This window comes from Emys orbicularis, chromosome 21 (genome assembly GCF_028017835.1).
Source record: "Emys orbicularis isolate rEmyOrb1 chromosome 21, rEmyOrb1.hap1, whole genome shotgun sequence".
Classification (NCBI taxonomy): Eukaryota; Metazoa; Chordata; order Testudines; family Emydidae; genus Emys; species Emys orbicularis.
This window is the reverse complement of record NC_088703.1, coordinates 1,962,715-1,985,146: the sequence shown is the minus strand read 5'-3', so window position 1 is coordinate 1,985,146 and position 22,432 is coordinate 1,962,715. Positions and strand designations below refer to the sequence as shown.

General features: G+C 50.5%; 1 protein-coding gene across 1 annotated transcript; it reads right to left on the bottom strand.

Annotated features, from left to right (window-relative positions):
* Positions 1 to 693: 693 nt before the first annotated feature.
* On the bottom strand, positions 694 to 21,892 carry NAPA (NSF attachment protein alpha). Its single transcript, XM_065420761.1, has 11 exons — positions 21,760 to 21,892; positions 14,609 to 14,688; positions 13,828 to 13,944; positions 9,276 to 9,322; positions 8,598 to 8,675; positions 6,193 to 6,248; positions 5,295 to 5,379; positions 4,711 to 4,815; positions 4,317 to 4,385; positions 3,134 to 3,184; positions 694 to 2,415 (listed from the first exon to the last, which is right to left on the bottom strand). The coding sequence occupies exons 1-11, from the start codon at positions 21,855 to 21,857 to the stop codon at positions 2,314 to 2,316; spliced, it is 888 nt and encodes a 295-aa protein (XP_065276833.1). The 5' UTR covers positions 21,858 to 21,892; the 3' UTR covers positions 694 to 2,313.
* Between the last annotated feature and the right edge of the window lie 540 nt (positions 21,893 to 22,432).

Sequence of the window (22,432 nt, the reverse complement as noted above, 5' to 3'; positions counted from 1 at the left end):
TAAACACAAGGAGAGCAGCATGGAGTCATTGGATCAACAAAAGCATTAGCTTAGAAAAAAGGTAAATCTCAGAGCTGTTCATTGATTCGTATCTACCATATGTGCCGATGGATGAATGGACAGACAGCTCGACTGCTAACCGGGTGATTTTGCAAGGATGCCATGCCCAAGGTGAAAAATAATATCCTCTTAAAAAAAAAAAAACAAAAAAACCATGAGAACTATTCTACAGTGAGTCAATGTTTGTAACACTGGATTTGACAGGGAAATAAGTGGTTTTGCTGATTTCCAGCCTTACCCACTGAACCTGAACTCTCTCAAACATTTTCTTGATGAGTCGAATGAAATATTCTGCAGTTAGAATTTAATTAATTCAGTTGATACATTGAGAGCTGGGGTAGATTCCAGGTCCGTCTGCGCTCTGTGGGGCTAGCAGGACTGAACTGAGCAGACACCTGAATACACAGGGGGCAGATTTGGCAAATGAAGGGGGGGTGTTTTTGTTAGCTCCATCGTCAGCATTCAGAATAGAATCACAATTTAAAGGGATTGCAAGGTAATGGGAGAATTCAGTTCCAAGGAGGGAGAGGAAGTGGTGCAGGGAGGATGGGAGACCTCCACCATGCAAGCCCACAGATGCGCTTAGTGAAGCAGCATGAATTTAGCTGCAGGGTTACAGTTAGAAAAGTCTGCTTCTGCTCATGCAAAGTTTTTATTTTTCTTGTGCAATTATTCACTACACTCAGCAAGAGTCGCTTTCTGTTGACATTAAAACATGCAGCAAGACTTCCTGTTTCTTTCAACAAACAATACAGAAGTAGGGATTACTGCAGGGTAAACCCTGAGCTGCCCTGGCCCCACCCCTCTTGGGCTAGGTTTCAAAACCAACAGAGAATAACCCAGAAATAAAAACCTTTATGGCAACACAGACTGTACGCACACAATACTGAATGAGAGTAACATTCCCTTCCAACTGGCTGCCATGCCCACCACAGCAAGTGGCCTGCTGCATACAGAATTCACCCACGCTGTAGAGTCTTCTACTGCCTAATCTGAGACGGGATTAAATTAAACAGTCACCACAGAAGGGTTTGCTAAGGTTACTAATATACCAAAGCACAAAACTAATATTTTTGGCTACCCACGCGGCGTGGGAATGACGGTCCAGTCCAGCTCTCGCCTCTTTGGGCTGCACGCGAATGACAGAGTGTCTGACGCCCCTTAATAGCGGGTCGTAGAGCAGCACTACAGCCCGGTGGGCGGGGGAAAGGAATGGGGTGTATTTCTCAAGCTAGCATGTGCAGTTGACAATGAGAAACGGGAAAGGAGGAGATAATTGTGATACAGAGCGAAGTGACGCTTCCGGTCAGCTCCTTGCAGAGCTCCGGGGATTGAGGGGGGGCCCTGGGAAGTCTTTGCTGCCAAGAGGTTAGACACAAGGGTCGTACAGTTCTTCACTGAAATAAGCAGGAGATAGGAAGTGCCAGCGTGTGCTTGCCACATTTCCCAGCTCTCTGGGGCTAGGAGAGGGTGGCGAGTAGCAGAACCTGTTCTCACAGCTCAGGCCATGGGGGAAGTCACTGCACCTGTGATCTCCCAGCCTAAAGCAGGGCTCTGGGCTTGCTGGAGATACTCAAAACTCAGGCTTCTGAACCCCTATAGGGATTTGATCACAGGCTAGGGAGGGGAAGAAGTTAAGGGCTGAGGGAGAGGCTCTCCCCACCCCCACTCCTGCTGGTACTGAGTCTGAAATCCCTGCCTGGGATGGGCAAGACCTGCTCCCATCAAATAGTGTGGGGCAGGAGAGGGGGCAGTGAGAAAGGATCTGTTCTAAACAGCAGGAATTAGGAGGCAAACTGATTTTGTGCTGTCTTCTGAAACCAGCGTGAAGCGAGTCAGGGCTAAAGCAGGTTTAAGATCTAGTAATTTTTATACAATTAAATATCTGAAGAGGGAGCAAGAGGGATGGGGAAGGGTGTTAACCATCACACCTGGGCAGGAGCCCGCAGGCAGGTTGGGAAGCTCCGCGAACCAGGAACTCATCTGTTTGGCCCAGGAGGAACAAGATAGTGTCACTCCAATACATCATCTCTAGAGTAGCTGAGTCAGGCGGTTACAGCCGCACGCCCTGTCTTTGCTAAACAAAGTTATGCTCTTTGGGTTGTGGGGCAAAAGGGTTAGGAGACAAGGGATAATACGTCACTGAAGTCTGAATCCTTCTCCTCCAGGCCCCACCCTCCCCACCCCAAAGATATCCATGCAGACTTCTGCAGAGGAAAGAGTTGACAGTGACAGGGAAGGAGGGGATGGGGTTTAACGCAGGTCCTCCTCTTCGCCCTGGATGGTTTTCTTGATACGGAGGAGCATGGTGGTGAGCCACTGGTCCAGCCGTGAGATGGAATCATACTCCTTTACCTGGAAGGTCAGGGAGAGAATGATCAGAATGAGTGACACACACACACAGCTGTATTCACCTGGAGGCTAGTTAGCACTATGCAGCAGGAAACAGGCCATTACAGTAGATACACTTTGGAGCCTGGGATTTCCTACAAGAAACAAATCCACTCAAGGTAAAACCCAGCTTCTCTTCCCCATGTTCTCCTTAGTCCTTAACTTCAAGGAGCTCTACTTAATGTTTCTAGGTTCCATGTTTTTAACCCAATTGGTGTTTTGAAAATTTAAACTTCCCCTTCTCCCCTCTTGCAAAGTAAACCCACATGTAGCTTGTTGTGGGCTGATCTGCAGAAGTGCCACGCTCCCAAGACTCCTGATAGAGCCAATAGGAGCTGCAACCTGTGCTGACACAACAGGAGCCTGGACAAGGAAGAGAGTGAGTATTAGTAACAGCCCTACAGAGAAATTAGGCAGAATATCTGCCTGATCCATTAGTCTGTATCAAGGAAGGGGAAGGAGCTCTGCAGCCTGGTAATTTACAGCGAGATGGGATTAAGTCCTTCAGAACACACTGTAGTGAGCAATCCACTACCAACCCTGGGACTGGCTAGCACAGCGATCACACCGGGCACGCTGAGCCTGCTTGTTTCTGACAAGGACTCCTGACACCCACATTTGCAGCTGCTACACTGGCACCCCAAGCAGCCACTTCACACCAGTCCCTCCCCGCTGCACTTACAGAGTCGGTGTAGCTGTCAATGTTCTGTTCTTCATGAGCTTCCAGCAGCTTCTGTGAGGGGGAGAAAGGAATAAGGATCAGCACAGATCTGGACTAATTTCCACAAATGGCAGGAACTCCCAGTAACCTGCTGCACCTCTGATGCTTATGCAGGTCACAGGTGCAAGCAGAGACCCTGTAGCTAAAGCCAGCCTTATTATCGGGAAAATCCGCCTGACTGACAGGCGGCTCCAACTGAACAGTTGCCCTGCGTATCAGGATTGGATCTGGCATTTTATTGTAAGCACAATAGTTTATTAAAGCAACACTGTCCACAGGAGGGTAGGAGCTGGCCTAGCCGTTCACACCAGTCCAGCACTCTCTCTGCAAAAGTCCCAGTTCCGGAGAAGCCAGCCCACAGGGGAAGAGAACGAGTCCAGGGACCTTTCACAATCCACCTGGGGGATGGGTACCCTCCTACTTCCTTGTTGCTTAGCAACACTGCAGTTCAACAGGCTTCCTGCACACTGGCTTCTCACAGGGGTCACAGATAAGAGCAGGATGGCACCTCATCTTGCTAAAGGGCAGGAATGGATTTTGGTCTGGAACAGCTGGAATAGAGCGCTAGGGATTCTGAACAACTGGACCAATAGAAGAGCACTTCATGCTCTTCAGACCAACAGCTCTCAACCAGGGGTCCAGGGCCCCCTGGGGGGCCATGAACAGGTTTCAGACAGTCCGCCAAGCAGGGCTAGCATTAAACTCACTGGGGCCCAGGGCAGAAAGCCAAAGCTCCACCATGCAGGGCTGAAGCCGAAGCCTGAGCAACTTAGCTTTGCAGGGCCCTGGGCATGCCCTGCTTGCTACCCCCTAACACTGGCCCTGGCTTTTATACACAGAAAAACAGTTGTGGCCCAGGTGGGCTGTGGAGTTTTTACAGAATGCTGGGGGGGCCTCAAAGAAAAAAGGTCAAGGACCCCTGCCGTAGACCGTTAGAAGAGCCCTGTGAATGTTAGTGGTGGAGTCATTTCACTCTAGATTTGCAGAGAGTTTGATTTTAAACTTCCCCATCCGGCCACTTCTCACATGGGTCCTCCCAGGGCACAATACTCCGCTTCTGTATTGGGGAGGAGGGGGGAGACCCACGCGATTCTAATGTCTGAGCCACCAGGCAGCGCAGGGCCAATACGGAAGAGTCACTCACTTTAACCAGTTTGCACTCCCTGGAGTCCGAGAAGGCTGGGAACATCTCTTCGTATTTCTGTATGGCCAGCTGCAAAGACAGAGGAGTGAGAGCCTGCCTGCGGCTCGAGTGACTGCTCACAAAGGGAGCAGGGGAACTAGCTGCTTAGCCCGGAGGCTCCTTGGGACAGGGCTTGGAGGGGTTTTTACAGAAGGTCACTCCAGTAGCAACAGAGCTTCCCCACCCCAGCTTCATTGCGGGCCCCTCTATGGGCTACCCTTGCTTGAGGCGTTTAAATGGACCAATGAGGTGCTGGTGAGAGGGGTGTTTTCCCATTTTTGGGAGCAGGCCCTTGGGCCCCCAGCCTCACGCCCCGCTCGGTAGCACAGCGGCGGCTCTGTAGCGCCAGACCAACCTTTGCGTTGAGCATGTCAATGCAGAAGTGGCAGAGGGCCGCCTTGAAGAAATACTCCTTAGCGCTGTACTTCAGCAGGGGACTGTCCATCGCATTCGTGCCCACCTGCAACACACCAAAGTGATCAGATTCCTACTGAGGGACGAATATTTGGGTGCCTGTCCAGGATGTACATGGAGCAGGGGGGACACCCCATCTGAATCCTTGTCCTCTACACTAGCACAGGAGCAGCTAGCTTCCCATACACACCCGCTGCCTCCAACACTCCCAGCCCTGCCACGGCAGTCTGCAGACACACCCAATAGGGCAACACTTAAAGATGGTGTCGTGAGCTTAGAATGGACCATTCCTCACCTTAACGTAGTGAGGCATTTCCATAGCTATTCCCATCCACCCTACAAGAACCCCCCCAATGCTTTGCAGGCAGGCCAAGCCAGCCGGGATCCAAAGGCTGGCCTGCAATTAGATCTCCGCAGACCCGGCCTCATGGATTTTGGATCTCCCCAGGAAAAGGGAAGGAAGGGAGACACACTACGAGGTGAGCAAAGACACCTGCCCTTTAAACGCAATTAAGAGTCCCAGACCTGCTCGTAGATCTCGACGGCTTTCTGGTACTGCTCCAGCTGGGCTGCGTAAGTGGCCACTTTCAGTAAACATTTGTTGGCAGAGCTGCAAAGAAACAAAAATGGCAAGCAACAGGCTGACGGCGGCGTCCCGAAGGCTGTGCTCCCCGCTGGCCATTTGCGAGGATCGTGAAGTGCGCTCCCTTTCCGAGGGAAGGGCGCTTAGCGTGAAGTGAAAGACAGCACTGCCTCAGAAACACTCAACCAACCATACAAATGCAGTTTGCTTTTTTGCCCCCCAGCAGCAGGAGCCCCCAGGGTCCCTGCTCTAGCACAGGCCTCGTTACTGTTACGAAGGAGAGCTTTCTACACCAGTGAACTGGTGCAGGGTCCAGCCCACAGGATCAAGCAGCCCCTGTAGGCGCATTCTGTTGATCTGCCACTGGGCCCAGGTGCATAAGGGTTTGCTCAGTATCATCATGCCACTAAAGAGTGGCGGGGGAAAACGTCATACCCTTTATAGCAACAATCCCCACAGTCAAGTCCTTTCTAAGGGCTCAGCCCCAAACCCAGCTGTGCCCCAGAGAGGGGAAGCAAGGAGGCATAAGGAACCCACTTTTACTCCCACGTGCGCGACCTGTAATGCAAGGGCCTGTGCAGCGGGACAGCAGCTCGTCAGGCTGCTACTCACCCCCCCGCCCCCCCACGTGAGCTAGAAAGCTGCACCAGTGACTCCTGGGCTGGCATAGCTACATGCTACCCCTAATTTGGGCTGGATTGTATGGTTACAATACCACCTTAAGGGAGCGGTGCTGGCTTGGCCACCCATATGCCTGCAGAGCACAGGCGTTAATGCATGGCTGTTACGCGGCTCCGCCGCGTTCTACAGCAAGAGGGGGCAAAGCAGCAGTTGATTTACCTGTTGGATTCTTCCCCTTTGTAGTAATCAGCAGCTTGCTCATAATGGGCGATCGCCTAGAAAGAACGCAACACACCATGAGAGCGCCCCAGGCAGGTCGCTGGCAGCACTAGCAGAATCGAGAGAGCACAACACCCCCTCCCGAGGACAGCACCGCACGCCCGAACTGCCGAGAGAACCCTACACACCAAACCCACCCACACCCTCAGCCAGCTGCGGGGCAAACGCCAAGAACCCAGGGCCTGAGCGGAGAGGTGTCGATCATCAACCAGCAACAGAGAGAGCCTGTGGCCGGAGCCTCACTGGAGCCTAGAACTTCCATCCCCATCAGGCACTCCTGCAGTAGCGGCCCCAACCAAGACAGGCACTGCATGAACACAGAGTCCCTGCCTGAGAGAGATTACACAATCACCCCCCCCCCACACACACACACACACACAAAAATGGGGACCAGAGGCCCAAAGATTAACAGACTCTGGGCATGGCACGCAGGAAGATTTTGGTGGAGGCAGGAACTGATCCCAGGTGTCTCCAGTCCCCGTTCGGTGCCTTAACCACAAGGCCATCCTTCCTCCTTTTGTCGGACCTAGATCCCTTAGACACATTAAGATGGTTTATACCTTTCTCGGGTCAGTACTGTGAGATTGCCATGGGACCACAGCCCACCGCCCCCGTGACAGCCCCAGCACTATGGATTTTCCTCCCATCAGCTCCCAAGTAGAATTTTACAAGACACTCCCTCCCCCGCAACCTGGTTGTGATGTTGCAATCCATATGCTTTATGGAAATATGCTTATGAATATGACATAACTGGAATATGCTTTAAACTAAATACCCCTTGTATGGTATCATTAGAAAGCTTGTAATCTACTGAGCGTGTTCATCCTATTTGTTTGCACGTATTATTTCTATATCTGGAGTTAGAAAAATAAGAAACTTGTATTACTGATGTAAACATATTCAGTGGAAGCCATTAAGGGTGCGTCAGAATCAATGAACTGTGAATGGGTTTATTTACCTGCAAGCCTTCCTGTGTATGTGCGGGCTGGGGGTAATGAAGAATGAGGTCTCACAGGGACATGTGACCATGTCACCCGAAACTGAAATCCATCTTAAATCTTGTACTTTTCCATTTAGAAGGAGGGGTGGGGGCCAAGCACAGACAAAAGATCCCCACCTTGTGCCAAAGCTATAAAAGGGGGTGGAGCAGGGGGCTCCAGTCATGAGAAAACCCCTGCTTACCACCTGAGATGGAATTTTGGTTTCGCTTACGTCAAAGTGAAACAGGTTTAAGCTAAACTGAAAAAAGCCAAAGTAGCTGTTCACAAGGGTTTAATATACGCAGCGCCAGTTTGTGTGTGGGCAGCCCTACAGAACCCCTGAGGCAGCAGCAGACGTTCTCCCTCACGAGGAAGAAAGTTATTTCTCCTGAAGAGTATTTGGTGAATCATTTTGTCTTATAAAACAGGAGTGATCCTAGGGGCATACAGCTGGAGTTGACTGCCCCTCTGGCTCTCAGACACCCACGTGAGCCAAATGCGTTAACCTTTAATCAATTGCAACACAAGCCATGCCAAGTGTCTGCACAGATTTTTTGCTAGTTCTTTGCAGCGTCCGCCTTCCAAATGCCTGCAATTCGTTCCAGCTGGTGAATTTTTAGTTTTGCTTCTGTTTATAAACATGGTGTCCTGCCCAAGGGGAGGCTTACGGGACCCAATTCTCCACTGCCCTGCAACTTGCTCAGTCATTTACACAGGCACGGAGTGCTACCATTCTGATGGGCTAGTGTTTTCCACCCCTGTTGCACTGGTGAGAGTGACCACAAGGTGCAGGGCAATAGAGAACCTGGTCCTGAACCAGATCCAGCTTTAAGGCCAGCTGGGACCAACTAATATGACCTCAAAATGCATCACCAGTTGCCAGGGTTCCATCTAGGTTTAACCTCAGGACCTATGGACACCCAAGGCAAGACCCGTACCCCTAGGCTACCAAGCCATTGGCATCCACCCCCCAATCTCTCGCTTCTGACATTGACTGGTACCAGCAGCTTCAGAGGAAGGTGCAAAAAACATAATGAACAATTATGACAACCTGCTACAAAGGTATCTTCCAACCCTTCCCCTTTCTCCCCCATCAGTTAGCAATTGGCTTCAGCCCTGCTGCAGGATTTATATCCCTAATTACCAAGAAGTTACTCTAACAGTGGGTGTTCTAATTAGCCATGAGTGTGTCTAACGGGATTCAAACGCAGGATTAAACTCAAGTCCTCGCAAGGCTGCACATCCCAGACACAGCAACAACGTCAGGCCAATCACAGGAGACTGTTTGCATTTAACCTATTTCTAGATAAGAGAGCTACAAGGCAGACCGATTCCCTCCCTTCCCCCCGCGTCCTCAGGACTTACCTTTTCTATATCCACCAGCTCTGTCTCATAGATCTCCGCTATCGATATGTGATGCTTGGCGGCGATGGTGAATCGGCCCTGGAAGAGGAGAGGGAAATTAACGCATGTTCACCGACTCAACAACTTCAGCTCCTGCGTCTTCTCGCTTGCGCTACCCTTGCAGCAGGGAGGATACACTGGCAAACCTCAGGGAATTCCCCACTGGAATTCTCTGAATTGTATAAATAAGTCTGCCATGGCAGCCGATTCTGAAGTTGCTACAAACCCTTCTTTTAAGTCCAATACTGGCTTCATTCAGCTGGCAAAACTGCAGCAGGCCACCCTGCTCAGTTCAATCCACACACTGGTTAGGACACCGGCTGAATTATATCTAGGGTACCCATTCACTGCTGTACCCAAGTGCTAGGCTGTTAGCCAGAGGCACCCTGCCTCAACTTGGCCAAGAACACGGTGGCTGAATCACCGACTCTTCCAAGCAGTTTCATGGTACCTTTAGGGATCACAAGTAGTCAGGGTCTTGATCTGACGTCTGATCCGGCTGACAGCACTTCCAGCAGCACAGCGCTACAGGGCTGGGAGCCCAGGAAAGAGCGCCAGCTACTGGATCACCCTCCCTTCTGCGGCAGCCCAGAAGCAAAGAGAAAGTTTTGGTCCGCAGACATGGCGGGACAGACTTACCATGTCTGTGTAGATCTCGATAGCTCTGATCAAACAGTTAATGGCCTCTGTTTAAAAAAAACAAAAACAAAACTTTTTTTAAGCACAGGAGCGTAGAGAAGTGAAGCCATTCAGAAACTCTTCTGACCTGCCTGAAAATGACGACAACCAGGTGTTGTTTCTAGCACAACCCCTCCACAGAGATCAATAGCCACTTAAGGAAAGCTGCTGAGACCGCAAACCTCCAGGGAACTGAGAGCAGGCGAGAGGTGGTACCATAGCTAGAAGGGGCCTGCAGAGGAGCGAATGAATCCATGAAGATTTTATCTGTAGTGGTGTTATTTCACACCCTGCGCCCCAGTGTCTCATGCAGCTGTTGTCCAGACCACTCCAGCAAAAGAAAGCCTCAGGGACCAGAGCACGAGGCTGGAGTGAGGTGACCAGGAAACTGCCACTGACTTGGCTAGGACGGTAGATATTACTAAGCACACAAGAATCCTGCGGTATTGTGGTCACCCACCAGACGCTGCCTGCGAGGAAGCCAACAGCTTAAGCTTTAGGAGCTTTTGTGCATTGTACCCGTAACATTTACAACACTAGCACTTCCAGGCCCCTTGGGCTCAGACACTTCATGAGAGACAGTCCCTGCCCTGAAGGGCTCAGTCTAAAGGGACAAGACACAACGAAAGGGCAGGTGGGAGGGGGAAGTGACTGGCCAAAAGATCCCACAGCAGGTCAGCGGCAGAGCCAGGAGCAGAGCTGACATGGCTGGACATTCAGCGCGGGTCCCTCTCCTCCATACCATGCTGCCCCTCTACAACCATGAAAAGACTGAGCTGAAAGATGTGCGCAAGCTACTAGTTTATTCGCCCCAAACAACGAGCTTTGTTCAGGGTTAAGGACAGTCACATGCAAAGCTCACCAGCACAATCGCTAAAAGAAAGAAAACCAGGTGCCTCCATAACACTTTATGGCCCTGATCCTTCACCTGTCTCCATGTAAGCAAACCCTGGCATTTCCACAAGGCCTCACCAATTTCAGCTAAAATCAGCTGTGGCCCCTGCGAGACTAGGGGCTAAAGTTCAGAGTCCGCTTGAAATAAAGCGGAGAAAATTCCCTGCTCTTCAGACAGGATCTTCCAGCCAAAAAGATCTGCTAGGAGCTCATATGAACTCGGCTTCCAAAGACAAGGCCACCAGCCTGCTCTGGGTAAATACCTCGCAGCGCTGTGAGCAACCCAAGATGGCTCCCTTCACTACTACATTTTGCTCTATTGCAAGTGGAGTTTCTCTCACCAGCATTCTCCAGAAAGATGTGGGAGGGTGTTTTTCGGCACATAAATGTCAAGCTCTGACAGGCAAATTTTTCTTACTGTTCCCAAATGTCACTCGCATTGCTCCCTAGCAGGAAGCGGAATGGCCAAAAATCAGCCCTAGGATAAGCAGGTGCAGTTGCCTCTAAACCAATAGGTGATGCATCTGCTGAATCTTAGACTGCCTTTAGTCCAAGGGGCCTGGAAAGCTAATGCGTTACTCCTAGTCTCTGTTCCTTTCCCCCCAGCCTGCGAGACAGGGATGGGGGTATTTACCAATAAATCAGGTCAGATTCCATCTGCAAGCTTTTAAAAGGGAGAACTAAAAGTCCCACTTGGGCTGGACATAGGAATCACTGGGTGAGCCTCTCTGGCCTGGGTTAGTCTGGGCATGTCATAATGGTCCCTTCTGGCCTTCAAGTTATGAAAATATTTCCTCAGTGCTGTGAGCTCTGGTACCTGGCGTCAGTGCCCAAGGCCATTGAAGCCTGCCAGACACATTTCGGTCCTGTACATTGATGAAAGGGCTCTCTTCCCCTCTCCATAACTTGGAAAGCGTATCACTAGGAAGAAATAGCAGCTGCCCTTGTTTCTTCCCCGAGCTACGTCCAGCCAGGCCCCCAGTGCTGTCTCACAGAGCCAGGGATTAAGAGGAGAACTTGGGCTGGTAGATTTGGGGATTTTTTCCCTTTCATTGGGGTTGCCTGCATGTCCAGTTATTGACACCTCTAACGCCCAGGGTTTACAGCCAGGTTCTTTGGAAAGAGAACATAACTGCACCAGAGCCACATAACCAGGATCTCTCCCTCCTAAAGGCAGGCCAGACTTGCTCTGCCTGTCCCGTCGGCTCACAGCAAAAATGCCATGATGCTAACCTCGATGTCCTGCTACAGGGTGGGGATGTTGATGCTCTGAGCATCAGAGTAGAGGGCATGCTCCTGCTCTTGTGTTCCCACTGGTGGACAAGGAACTGCCGTCCCAGGAATTGGTACACTAGTTACATGCACAAAATTGTCCTTTTGCCTGGTGTAGGATATCCTTAGACAGACAGAGCTCTTGTCTTCTTAAGGGAGCTCTGCCTGAGTAATGGGATTTAGCAGAGAGAGGCAAAAAATAATCCACTGATGAGAGGAAAAATACCACGAGCCCCACTGGGACTGGCTCAAATCCCTCCGCCCACCATGCCCAGATACCATCTCCCCGCCTCACAAAACTTACTCCGGAGAACAAACACTGGCTACTCCGCGGAGAGCAATGTGGCTGGATAATCAGAACATAAATCTCTGAAAGATTAGGCAAATCCCCTAGAGGATTAAATTTGTTGTCTCCTCAGGTTACTTCATTATCTTTTCTCCAGAATCACCACCCAAGCAGATCTAACTGCATGTGCAAAACCCCAGCTCAGATAAGCATGGCGTAAGTTATCACCCTCAAAGCATGCAACGCCAAGTAGAATCCCTCTTGTGCAGGGACACCGGCAGCACACACTGCAAACTGCTCTGGAGAGGCCTGCAGAGAGCCCCACTGGTGTCATGAGGAGTCCACAGGGGTCTGCTCCCACAGAACTGCCTGCAGGATATATGCCCTTCGACAGCAGAAAGATTTAAAGAGTAGTTAGTTCTAAGAACGCCTTCAGTTCTCTGCTGCACAGGAAGCATTTGTACAGAGCAGTCTCTTAGAAGCTTAATTAGGAGACTTTACTCTTTTCTGCATGGCCACACACAGCGCATCTCTATAGGCTGCCCAAGCTACCTCATTTTCAGCTGCACTCCTTGCTATTCGCTCTTCTGAGAAGGTTAACCAGCCACAAGCAGTTCCACGCAGAATTGAGTCCTAAGCTTCCTGTCTTTTTGCGGGTTAGAGTCACAACCAGTGCGACTTTGCCACCTGTGAAAGGAGGAACGCTCCCAGATGGTAGGTCAGATTTTATCGAGGTCCCTTCCTAAGCAGGGTGGCATGCCTGCTGCATCCTAACCAGCTAATCCACACCAGAGAGAGTGGAAATTGCAGCAGTCAGCCCTGCAGAACATTCACTCCAGCACAAAGTTCCAGCTGACCAGTTAACAGTCACATCTGCAGCTTCAGAGAAAGCCCCCCCAAGCACTCAGTCAGGGCAGCGGGAGTAGTATACCTGGAAGCTGTTGCAATATTCTAGTAATAGGTTTATCCCACCGTGATGCAATATATTCTCACACACACACACACACACACCCCGGGGTGGTTCTCTTAGAACAGCAGCACAACACGGCAGACAGGCTCTTCAGGTTGCACAAGGATTTCCACTGAACTAGGAATCTCAACGTGTAACTTGACGGGCACGCTGGCCAGTGGGGTTTACTCCCTCAGGCTGCAAGCCACATAAGAACATCCATGCTGGGTCAGAGCAAAGGTCCATCTAGCCCAGTATCCTGTCTTCCGACAGTGGCCAATGCCAGGTGCCCCAGAGGGAATGAACAGAACAGGGAACCAAGTGATCCATCCCGTTGCCTATTCCCAGCTTCTGGCAAACAGAGGCTAGGGACACCATCCCTGCCCATCCTGGTTAATAGCCATGGATGGACCTATCCTCCATGAATTTATCTAGTTCTTTTTTGAACCCTGTTATAGTCTTGGCCTTCACAACATCCTTTGGCAAGGAGTTCCACAGGTTGACTGTGTGCTGGGTGAAGAAATGCTTCCTTCTGCTTGTTTTAAACCTGCTGCCTATTAATCTCACTGGGTAACCCCTAGTTCTTGTGTTATGAGAAGGAGTAAATAACACTTCCTTATTTACTTTCACCCAGGCAAGTGCATTGATCAACTTTTGGTGGTTAAGGTTGCAAATCAGAAAAAGAACATTTCCACAAGGGGTCTGAAGTCTTTCTTTACCCCTCTTCATAGGGATCGATTGACCATGACATACCTACGGCTGGAAGATGGTGTGCAAGTACAGTACGTGAATCCAGCTAAACATGCATTTTATATAGTCCCAGTTGATCGGTGCATTTTATGGGGTTAGTGAATCCTCACCATTGTACAAAACCAGACACAGGTGGAGTTACTCAGAACCAGCAGACTCACAGCCTGCCAGTCTGTAGCAGAGCTTCAAAAAGAACCCAGGAGGAGTCCTGATTCCCAGCCCCCCTGCCTCTCATCCCTCTCCCCGAGCCAGGAATAGAACCCAGGTGTCCCGACGCCCAGCTCTTCCACCGGAACCACAGCAGAACCTATTCCTCAGCACCTGGAAAGCAGAAAAGGCAAGCAGCAGTGCTGGCGCCTTACCTTGCGGGTCAGCTTTCTTGAAGGCGTTGCCGGCGTCCACAAAGTTGGTGGCCGCATCGTGCTTGCTCTGCAGCTGCAGGTGGAGCTGTGCTGCCTGGCAGAAGGCGTTCCCCGCAGCTGGAGGAGAAACCGGGAGGGTGAGGAGCAGAACCCCAGCCAGTCCCAAGATGCCCATGAGGGTCATGTCACAGGCACAGCTTCCTTTGTTTGAAGCGTGCCAGATAGCGAGCTAAGGAAGCCAACATGAAGGTGGCATTGCACCATGGTCTTTGCCCGCACAGAGGGGCCGTGCTGCAGGGCTTAGCCACTTCATACTCGAGCTCCGGGGAATCAGTTTAGTAGCAGCAGCTGCCTCTTACTGCACGTTTCCTAGCCCGGACCCAGTTCACAGGGAAAACCGGAGGGGAGGCAATCAGCAAGGTGCTGCTTAGAGAGCTCCTCCCCACGGAAGAAGCCATGGAGCTCATTCTCATGCCGTGTGAACACCTAGCAAGCCATGGGCCTGATTTTCAGAGTTGCGGATTCCTTGCAGAACCCACTGACTTTAGCAGCATTGAGTACCCAGATCTCCCAGAGATCAAGCCACTGGTGCAGCACGGTCCCCCCCCGGCACCATATCCAAATTATGGACTCTGCTGCCCATGCTGCCACAGGCTAGCAAGTGGCACAAACTCAGAGCCAGAGTTACTGCTCTGTCCTGCAAGGGGACCCTACCCCTCCCCAAGCCCACCCAGCATGGCATGGTTAACAGAGACAGCAGCGTCAGAGCAGGCATACGTACCACTCCAGTTCTTGGCCATTTTGAACATGTTTGCTGCTCGGGCATAGATATCGCATGCTTCTTCTATCCTGGAGGAGCCCCTGCAAACAAACAAACCAGGCATCACATAAACTCACCGCGCTGGAAAGCCCCAGTCCTCCGCTCACATCACTGGAATCTCTGGTCCCGGGAACGTTTTCCCCTCTTGGTAGCAGAAGATCCCTTGCCCTACAAAGAACGGCTTCTCCATGGACACTGGCTAGAATGTTGGCTAAAGGAGCCCCTACCTCTCCAGGGTGCCAATTCAGGAGAGTTACCCCTCAAGCCTTCCTGCCGCCATACTCCACCAACTCATTCCTAAAGCCATGAATGCTAGACTCCTGCCAAGGACAGGAAGGCTTCTCAAGGACCAGTCACTAAAAGCCCAAAAAACTCCAGAACCCTCTAGCTAGAGGGTCAATGAGAAACACAAGCCCTGGAGCCACTCCAGAGCCCACCTGAAAGCTTTGCCGAGTACCACATGTGTTCAATGGGCCACCTTGCCAACTCCTACTCACTTTCAGTCTGTTCTCCAAAGACCATAAGAGCGGAGAGTAAGTGAGGCTGATACCCCATGGAAGCAGTGTCGTTTTGACCCCATTTTACTTGGTGTAAGATTCAGAGGGCTCAACCAGTGGGGGAGGAAAGGAAAAACCATGTGTCCTGAATGAAGCCATCAGCTAAGCCCTCCTCCCATATCTGTTCTCTGCTGCTAATCGAGCAAAACAGATGTTAGTGTGGGACAGCCATAAAAGCCACTGATGAACAACCATAGATCTTAAACCAGCTGCATGGATCCTAGAAATAGCACATTCCCAAGTGCGGAGGGGTTCAGCTGCCAACTGCCGAGGCAGCCATGATGCCAGCCAAGCTCAAGAAGCGTCTTTCAGTCTGCCCGTTAACCTCAGAGGGGAAGTTACGAAGCTGGGGCAGAGTTAGTCTGCTAAGATAAGATAAATCGTTCCAAATTCAGGCATTGCGGCAAGCAGGCACAGTCCCCCGAGCTGCCGTTAGTTTTGCTAATGAACACGTCCACCTATTGAAGTTATTGATTCTGATTAAACACCCTGGACATGAGGCAACTGACAATCCAAGCTGCATCATGTCAGTGAGTTTTTTTTTTTTTTTAAATTGGAAGATCAAAGTTTATGCTGCATTTTTTCCTTCTGTTCATAGCTCTGCAAAATTAGAGGTAGCAAGAGACCACGATGCTGGTAGCAGGGAGCTGTTTGCTGGTGCATCTAGCAAACAAAGAGAAATAAAGGCATGTTTCTATTGTCCTTCTCATTAGAGTCTCATGCACTCAGAATTCCTGTATGCTACACAAGTGTCACCCATTTTAAAGGTGGCGGAAACAGAGGTAAAGTTTGGTCTAACATCACAGTGAGACGGGGCTGAGCCAGGAATAGGACCTAGCTACCCCATACCCCAGCTCCTCTCTACCCAAATGTGTGGCTAGAACAAGTATTCTGCAGAAGTATTTCAACTTTATCTTACAATTTATATCCTGGGATGCAGATCGTCAGCTGGTTTTGACCAGCCTGCTTTTGTTTGCAATAAACACTCTGCTTTTACATTACAAGCAAGCATTCCCATGTCTCCCCCAAAGACCGGAGTTTCATTCCATTTGAAAATTGCTTGCATATGGCAGACAGAGACCTTGCCAAACTGCTGGTCAGAGCCAGCAAGAGTTCCCAGTAGTTTGGATCAGCTTGAGGGACAAAGTTATCCCTCAATCCCGAGTCCGTTTCCAAAAAGGGGCCAAAGCTAAAGGCTATATGGTTACCATTGAATTCATTAATTCCCCATTGCCCTGTGTGGTCATTTACACCAAAGAAACGGTGAGTGTACTACACTGGTATTACACCAGAACGGGAGTGAATTACACTCGCTTAACACTGGTGTTAAGTGGCAGGGTGCAGGACAGTGGAGAATCTGGCCCACAGTTCCTAGCAAAAGCAACTAACTAGCTAATTACCAACTTAGCTAACGCTACTAACCTGGAAATGAGGTTTTCCACAATATCTGAGTTCACTACTTGGAAAACACCAAGGCAGTCCACTACCACTGCAAAGGTGTGCAGTGAGCCTAGCTCACGTTTGCTCTCCTGAAATCAAGCGTTTCAATCCCAGCAGGCAGTTGGGCCCTCTATGCTGAGAGGGTCTATGCAATTTGTCCAGTTCTTTAAGTGGGCCCTTAAGAACTCAGGCCACCTGGTGCAGTGTGGATGGTGGCAACGGTGCATTGTGTGTCCTGGTCTCCTTCGTCAAGTTACTCACCGATGCTGTGCACAGGTGTCTGCCTTGCCGCAGTGCTGCACGTACCGTTTGTAAGGCGCTTTGGGATCCTTGGAGCTGAAAAGCAGCTATGGAAGTCAGTGCAAGGCTGCGGAAGGTTTCAGCCATATCAAATGTACCCCAAGGAATTCCAATGTTTTAGATCAGTGCTAGACACCGAATATTCCCATTAAATATTTCAATGCACAAGGTTTTACCCTCCATCCCCTCTTTTATGTTGGAGCCTCCAACTAGTACCAGAGCGTGAAGACCTTGACAGAGAAATCGATCCAGTTTAGAGAGGAAGGGTGGCCTTGTGGTTAAGGCACTGGACTTTAACTCTGGAGACCTGGGTTCCATTCCACGTGAAACAGAATTATTGGGTGATCGTCTACCTGGGCCTCTGCTTCACACCTGTCAAACAGGGATAACAATCTTTCCCTATTTCACAGAGTCCCCGTAAGGAGAATAACGAAGTCATTAAAGAAGCACTGACAGATAGAACGGACATTGAAGATAGCAATGTCCAGCATCCAATAAGGAAATTAGCATTGCTAGTTATGTCATTAAAGGAGACTGCTACAATGCTCTACAAAGAAAAGCAAAATTTAGACTGAGGTTTCAAACCAACAGCACGAGTGAGTCTGGATCAGCTTCCATGTTTTATTTACAGATGCGAGTTTTAAGCATTTGACTAATGGCAAGCAGAGAAGTTAAATATGAGCAATATGTATTTTATAAGTAGTGATTTTTTGGGAAGTATACCTTGTTCGCAGACAAGCTACTGTAGCCACCGAATGCCAATTAGCATTTAGCACAATGGCATCTGATGTTATGTACCAATGACTTGTTTAACATGAGTTGAAAGCATCTAATTTATGATGTGCACTAAAAACCATCACTAGGGAATTTTAGTTGCTAAAAATGTCCTGAAGGGTTTTCAGGGGATAGATTTTTAAAGTCACCTAAGATTCAGAAACACAAATCTCAATGACTTAACAGGGCTTGCCCGCCTAGATTCCTTGGGGGGGGGGGGGGGTGTTAAGTCCCACTTCAACTGTCTCTCTTAAAAATAAAAGTTTTGTATAGGTACGTGTGTACACACACTCCGCAAAAAAACATTTATCTTGTCTCTCTCAGTGTCTCTTCCCTGTTCTGCTATTTCTCTAAACTGTTTTTTGAGGATACATTTTGTAAGAGAAGAGCTGCACACAACAGTATTACTGTGTCACATGCCAGTATGAAACCCAGGTTCCTAGAACCAGAACATATTGTCTTTGAACGTTAGATTTAGCTGGCACAATGTGCTGCATTCTCACTTGTTACAGGCAAAGAATTTTAGGAGGCATAATTTAACAGCCTCTTCTGGAGTTTTCAGTTTCCTATTTTATTACACCTCTACCTCGAGGTAACGCTGTCCTCGGGAGCCAAAAAAAAAATCTTACCGTGTTATAGGTGAAACCGCGTTATATCGAACTTGCTTCGATCCACCGGAGCACACAGACCCCCCCGGAGCACGCAGACCCCCCCGGAGCACTGCTTTACTGTGTTATATCCGAATTCGTGTTATATCGGGTCGCGTTATATCCGGGTAGAGGTGTATTAAGGATCATATTCTTGACATCAGCCACCTCCTCTCTCCTATGGATAGCCAGCCTGCCAGCTTCTCTTCTCCCCCCCCACCCCTTATTTGTGCTGATTAAGAAATCGTTATCTATTGCAGCTCCCTGCTCTGGAGACCTTGGGAATCTAGTGGCCCAGAGGAGAGAAAACAATGTGCTTTGAGTCACAAGAACCTTGTCATTTGCTCTTGTATGCCCTCCCCCTCTCCTCTGGCAGCTGCTGCTTCAGTTGAGAACCCAGCCTGCAGCACAATTGGATGCACAGCTAGGACAAGCTGCAGAGGCAAACAGAGCTCCCCCATGGAGCACAGGATTAAAGCCACTAGCTGTGCTAGCTTCCAGCTAACCCCATCTCCTCCAGATGGGACTGCATTTTAACCCCCCCTCCGCACCAACGCACACATGATTTAGCCACGTGCAGCATCTGGCCACTCCACAGTCTCGAACACACACAGCTCACAGCCATTCCTATCTGCCCGGGGAAAACAATGCAGGATTGTTCCCTATAGAACATCTCTAGCATCCAGTCCAGTTTCTAGAATCCCAAGCAGAGCCATTTCTGCAGTAACGGGTCTCATTGCCAGCGAGTTTCCCCTGCAATTTATCATTTCCCCCTTCTTTTTATCAGTCCTACCCATTGCCTGTGTATCACGTTAAATTCCCCTCACTATTTAATGCGTACACCTGCCCATTATTTATGGATGTGACACCCCTTAGTTAGTGGTTGCTTTGCCAAACTACACGGACCCGATCTTTCCCTCCAAATCCAGTTCCCCCGGACCATTTGATTATCGCCCTTCTCCTCAGACCCCCACTTCCAGTCAGTCACCTATGTCCCAGAACTGAACATAACATCCCAGCTACAGAGTCACATGGGGGGGGAACTATCACATACCTTTCTCTAGTGACTTGCTGGCTCTGCAGTACAGTCTCAAAATTCGCATTGGCTTTTCTTTGGCAGCCCTAGCACATTTCAAGCTCATATCTAATTTGATGCTCACTGTCACCCCTAAATCTGTCAGCCATTACATCTTCCTCAAGTCGTGGTAAGCCACTGAGTACTCTCCTAATAACATGCACTTCACTTACAGAGGATCTTAAGGCCTGTCAGAGAGTACGTCTACACTACAAGCACTACACCAGCAGAGTTGCAGCAACACTAGTGTAGACACTTCCTACAGCAACAGGAGGGGTTCTTCCGTTAGGGCAGCAAATCTACCCCCTCAGAAGAATTCTTCTGTCCACCTAGTGGCATCTATACCAGAGCTTAGGTTGGCTTAATTACATCTCTCGAGGTGTGAATTTTTCACATCCCTGATTGACGCACATAGGTCAACCTAAGTTTTAGGTATACACTAGGCCTAAGTGACAACCACCATCTTGGCAGACACACAGGGGACTGACCAAAGAACCTCCAGAGCTAAAAGTGTGAGCTGTGACAGCTGGAGCTGTAACAGACTCCTATCCTCCACAGATTGGGATCTATAACCAGGCTAGGAAAGATCACAGATGATGCAAACTGATAAAAAAAATATTTCCGTCAATAATTGAAATTTGCAGATAGGCAAAGAAGGAAAAGTGCTGCTTGAGAATATATTAGAGTTTGATTTAAGGATATTTATTTTGTACAGTTTGACATGGGATGTTGACAATTTATGGTTTAAGGTTTACAAAGCTTGAGTTTTTTGAATATACAGTCGTTAGATGATTAGTCTGACCCCCCCCCCCACACACAATTTCCTGCAACTGTGAAATTAAATTGAAAAAAATACTTAAGAAACACTGATAGTCATCAACATAAAACAACAAACTTCAAGTTCTGCCAAGCCTACCTATACTGCACACACCCCACTGTGTTACATCTATACATGCACATTGCAGCTATTTAACACAAATCAGTTAAAAGACAGTACTTTAAAGCATCCATGCAGGGGTTATTAGTTTAGAACTAGTACAGCCAGTCTAAACTCATGATGACATTCACCAATGCAAGCTAAACCAATGCAATCCAGGCATAAACCACTTGAGGAGCATCCACATACAAAGTTGCATCGGTTCAACATCGCATCACTTTATTTCAGTGGAGCCTCAGTCATGGACCAGGACCTCCCGGTGCTGTACAAACACAGAACAAAAGGACTGTCCCTGCACCAAACAGCTTCTAGTCCAAGTAGTAAAACTGGTGCAACTTTGTGTTCAGCCCAGGCCTTGCTGTCTTTTCTGCCCATGTTCTCAACTTCTGCAGCCACACAACACACCCCATCCCACCCGCAATGCGCTGCTGTGCTAGCCTTCCTTACATATCCTCCAAGTTTAACAACATTTGATTGTTCTGAGTCACTCCCCTAGGGGCTTGTCTACACTAGGGAAAACACCCAGATACCAAGTACAGGTCACCACCAGAGGTAGCCACAACAGAAGCCACTGTGTAGATGGGGCTCATGCCTGCACCCTCGAACTCCTCCTGCCCACCCCCACCCCCCGCACACCTTGATACATTACTGGTCCCCGTTTCACGAGAACGGGCTCAGCCCTCCTAGGAGTAGAGGGGAGCTGTGGGGATAAATCCAGGCTGGGAACTCTAACCCGGCCCCCATCTCAACAGGTCAGGGCGGGCTAGCACTAAAGCACTGCAAGCTTAGGGGGTGGGGGGAACTTGGCTAAGGGGTGGGTGGGGAGAAAGAACCCCTCCCCCCCACCGCTCTCCCTTTAGAGAGCAACCCCATCCCACCCACCCCAGCAGAGGCAACCTGCCCTAGGAGGAAGGGAGTTGCCCTTGCAGGGCTCATGGAGGGGGAGGCTCCTAGTTCTGGGGTCACGGAGGCTGTGACCTTCCCTGCAGCCCAGTTCCCCCCCTTACACTACCCGACCCCCCATTCCCAGCAGCACCCCCCCACCTCACAGGGCCCCCCTTCCAGGCCCCGCCCCCCCCCTCACAGGGCCCCCCACTTCCAGGCCCCACCGCCCCACCTCAAAGGGCCCCCCACTTCCAGCCCCCCCTCACAAGGCCCCCCCCTCCAGGCCCCACCCCCCCACCTCACAGGGCCCCCCACTTCCAGCCCCCCCTCCCAGGCCCCGCCCCCCACCTCACAGGCCCCCCACTTCCAGCCCCCCCTCACAGGGCCCCCCCTCCAGGCCCCGCCCCCCCACCTCACAGGGCCCCCCCTCCAGGCCCCGCCCCCCCACCTCACAGGGCCCCCCCGGGGACCCGGCCCCCCCCGGCCGGCGGACTCACCCGAAGAGCCCCGCGAAGAAGGACTGGGAGCCGCGGACCTTCCTGTCGGCCTCGGCCAGGAGCTGCAGCGCTTCCTTCTCCTTCCCGGCCGGGTCCATGGCGCGGGGCGGGGGGGTGGCAGAAGCCGCCTCAGCTATCGCGAGCGCCGCGCCCCGTCACGTGATCGCGGAAAGCCTGGCGCCCGCCCTCTTATCACGTGACAGGGGGAAAAGCCCCGCCCTCTGCCCTTCCAGCCCCGGCTCGAGGCTCCCGCGCCACGTGACCAGCGAGCGTTCTCCAGATCACGTGACACGGGCGGCTGTAGGCCCTATGGGAAGTCCCCTATAGAATCCCCCCCACCCCCATTGGCAGACGTCCCGACGAGAGATCCTGGACAGAGGTGCCCTATAGCGGTGCCTGTACCAGGCTCACTCCTGGGGTTAAGCCCCTCCACCTCCTGGAACCAGTGGAAAAAGAAGGAAAAAACAAGGAAATCCCCCACTTCGTCACACGCCCCATAGAGATCCCTGTATAGCGTCAGGTAACCCCAGGTTCCTATAGTGAGAAGCTGCTAGAGAAGCCCTATACAGAGTGGGGTAACTTTAGGCTCCTATGGAGAGAATCTCCTGTAAAGGTTCCTACACAGTGATAGACCCATAGGCTGTTATGGGGAGACGCTCCTATGGCTATAACA

What these genes read in the sequence shown, in the direction of transcription:
- NAPA (XM_065420761.1), bottom strand. Translation starts at nt 21,857, where the DNA reads ATGGACCCGGCCGGGAAGGAGAAGGAAGCGCTGCAGCTCCTGGCCGAG. An exon ending in TTGACATGCTCAACGCAAAG is followed by an intron (nt 4,386 to 4,710) that starts GTTGGTCTGGCG and finishes CTGTCTTTGCAG; the next exon opens with CTGGCCATACAGAAATACGA. An exon ending in TTGACAGCTACACCGACTCT is followed by an intron (nt 2,416 to 3,133) that starts GTAAGTGCAGCG and finishes CTGACCTTCCAG; the next exon opens with GTAAAGGAGTATGATTCCAT.